This window comes from Octopus bimaculoides, chromosome 2 (genome assembly GCF_001194135.2).
Source record: "Octopus bimaculoides isolate UCB-OBI-ISO-001 chromosome 2, ASM119413v2, whole genome shotgun sequence".
NCBI classification, from domain to species: Eukaryota; Metazoa; Mollusca; class Cephalopoda; order Octopoda; family Octopodidae; genus Octopus; species Octopus bimaculoides.
The window spans coordinates 188,853,284-188,856,681 of NC_068982.1; the positions used below are offsets into that span (position 1 = coordinate 188,853,284).

The 3,398-nt window shown below is 41.6% G+C and overlaps 1 protein-coding gene across 1 annotated transcript in view; it reads right to left on the minus strand.

Moving 5' to 3' along the window:
* Positions 1-3,398, minus strand: part of LOC106880410 (regulator of G-protein signaling egl-10) — a 147,022-nt gene that overhangs the window by 9,612 nt on the left and 134,012 nt on the right. The window contains exon 3 of the mRNA XM_014930326.2: positions 2,968-3,128. Coding sequence (XP_014785812.2) covers positions 2,968-3,128 — 161 coding nt within the window. The remainder of the gene's footprint in view (positions 1-2,967; positions 3,129-3,398) is intronic.

Here is a 3,398-nt window from a genome sequence, read left to right on the forward strand (position 1 = left end):
GACTTACTAGCTCCTGTCAAACTGTCCAACCCATGCCAGCATGGACAACGGATGTTAAATGATGATGATGATGATGATAATATATATATCTTTTACTGGTTTCAGTCATTAGACTGCGGCCATGCTGGGGCACCGCATTGAAGCATGTTTAGTCGAACGAATTGACTCCAGCAGTTTTCTTTAAACCTCGTACTTATTCTATTGGTCTCTTTTGCTGAACTGCTAAATTACAGGGGACATAAACACAGATACAAAAACATACTGACCCTCACCTGTTTCCAAGGAAGGTAATATTTCCCCCATGGGCCTCACATGTTTTTCATACAAACAAAGGACACCGCTTTTATGACAATAACACTTATTTACAACCCTCACACAATCTCCAGGCAAAGAGACACAAACACACACAATACATATATGTATGTGTGCACACACACACACACACACATATATATATATATACATACATACACATTATTTATTATTGATGGATATTTGTCCTCATCTTGTTTGTTGTTAACGTAACATTTCGGCTGATATACCCTCCAGCCTTCATCAGGTGGCTTGGGGAAATTTTGAACCTGGGTCCTCATTCCTAAATGAGAAGCTTGCTTTCCAACTGCATGATTTCAGGATCTGTGCCACTGAGCAGCCCCTTAGGCAAGTGTTTTCTGCTAAGCTACAGAGATGTGAACACATCAACACCAGCTGTGAAGCAGTGGTGGTGGAGGGACGAAGATAGACACACACACACACACACACACACATTCTTTTATTTGCTTTAGTCATTTGACAGCGGCCATACTGGAGCACTGCCAAGCCTAATACTTATTCTATCAGTCTCTTTTGCCAAACTGCTGAGTTACAGGGACGTAAGCACACCAACACACGCATATATATATAAGACCCGGCAAGCCAAGTGAGATCGTTGCCAGTGCCCCTGGACTGGCTCTTGTGCGGGTGGCACATAAGATGTACCATCCTGAGCGTGACCGTTGCCAGTACCGCCTGACTGGCCTTGTAGGGTTTTCGAGCGAGATCGTTGCCAGTGCCCCTGGACTGGCTCTTGTGCAGGTGGCACATAAAAGACACCATTTCGAGCGTGGCTGTTTTCGTGCGGGTGACACGTAAAAGCACCCACTACACTCTCTGAGTGGTTGGCGTTAGGAAGGGCATCCAGCTGTAGAAACTCTGCCAAATTAGATTGGAGCCTGGTGTAGCCATCCGGTTGCACCAGTCCTCAGTCAAATCGTCCAACCCATGCTAGCATGGAAAGCGGACGTTAAACGATGATGATGATGATGATACAACGGGCTTCTTTCAGTTTCTGTCTACCAAATCCAGGCACAAGCCTTTGGTTGACCCAAGGCTATAGTAGAAGACACTTGTCCAAGGAGCTGTGCAGTGGGACTGAACCCAGAACCACATGGTTGGGAAGCAAACTTCTTGCCATGCTGTATATCTGGACTGCAGATAAAATGCCTATTGATCTGTTATAGCTAGACAGAGTTCAATTTTTTTAGAATTGAAGTGGAATAAAATCAATCAGACTGTCTCTGATATGTTCTCGATATTTACGTCATTGAACCTACGAAAGACAAGTTAACTCCAATGGATGTATTACAAATTTAGAATGAATGCACACATAATGGTGTTTACTTTGACAGGCGTGGCTTTGTAGTAAAAAGTTTGCTTCTCAACTGCATGGTTCTGGGTTCAATCACACTTCATGACACTTTGGGCAAGTGTCTTCCACTATGGCCTTGGGTTGGCCAAAACCTTGTGAGTGGATTTTGGTAGATGGAGACTGAAAGAGGCCCATCATATACATGTGTGTGCATACACGCATCTTTGTGTGTCTTTGTCTCCCACAACCACTTGACAACCAGTGTTGGTATATTTACATCCCTATAGCTTAGCAGTTCAAAAAGAGACTGATACAATAAAAAAAAAAAAGAGAAAGGAAGTACTAGGGTTGATTCATTCAACTGAAAACATTCTTCAAGGCAGTGCCCCAGCATGGCCACAGTTTAATTACTGAAACAAGTAAAAAAAATAGAAGCTTTTTAGAACCCTTTACATGGCAACCCAAATGCGACTAGAATCTGGGTTTTGTAATACAAAGCTGCCCATTTTAAACTCATCATCATCATCATCATCATCATCATCATCTTCATCATCATCATCTTCATTTGATGCCTATTTCCCATCCTGGCATCGGTTGAACGATTTGAGAAGATCTGTCAGGTCAGAGGGTTGCATCATGCTTCAATGTCTGCTTTGCTGTGATTTCTACGGCTGGATGCCCTTCTTAATGCCAACCATTTTACAGAGGGTACTGGGTGGATGCTTTTGATGATGTGGCACCAGCACAGTGCCATGAAATAAAATAAACAAAACATAAAAAAAAATAAGTACATTCTGTCAAGTGGATGGCATAGGAAAGGCACCAAGCCATAGAAACAGTGCAAAATTCTGACATTGGAGCTTAATGCAATTCTACAGCTTGTTGGATCTGGTCAAATCATCCAACCCATACCAGCATGGAAAACGGATGTCAAATGATGATGATGATGGAGTTTAATTAGAAATATTGGCTTCACATTTTGGCACAAGGCCAGTAATTTAAGGGGTGGGTTAATAATAGCTTATCTTAATGAGAATAATAACAATAATCCCTTTTATTTTAGGGATAAGGCCTGAAACTTTGGTCGAGGAGTGTAGTCAATTACATAGACCCTCAGTGCATAACTGGTACTTATTTTACTGACCCCAAAAGGATAAAAAATAAAGTTGATCTTGTCAGCATTTGAACTCAGAACATAGTGACAGGCAAAATACTGCTAAGCGTTTTGCCTGACATGTTAATGATTCTGCCAGCTTGCTGCTTTGTTTAATTAGAAATATCATTACCAAAAGGTTAAAACAACACACACACACATGTATATATATTGATGCAAATGTTACCTGAAAGCGGTATAAGGATCCATCTTCTTTGACACTCAACGATTTTGTATCAGTGATTGGGAAAATATATCCATAGTGACAGAGGAGGCTGGCTAAATGATAGACTTCATTGAGTTCTGTGATATCAAGTTTCTTCATCAACCAGTCAATAAGATCACTTCCTGCAACAAAAACAAAAACAAATTTATAATAACAACAATTGCTTCTAATTTTGGCACAAGGTCAGCAATTTTGAGGAGAGGGGGACAAGTATTTGACCAGTACTTTATTTTACCAAGCCCAGGGGGATGAAAGGCATAATTGACCTAAGCTGAATTTGAACCCAGGTCCCCTGACTATACCAGTGCCCCCACCCGACTATATCAGTGCCCTCTGCCTATACCAGTGACCCCTGACTATATCAGTGTCACCTGCTTATATCAGTGCCCCCT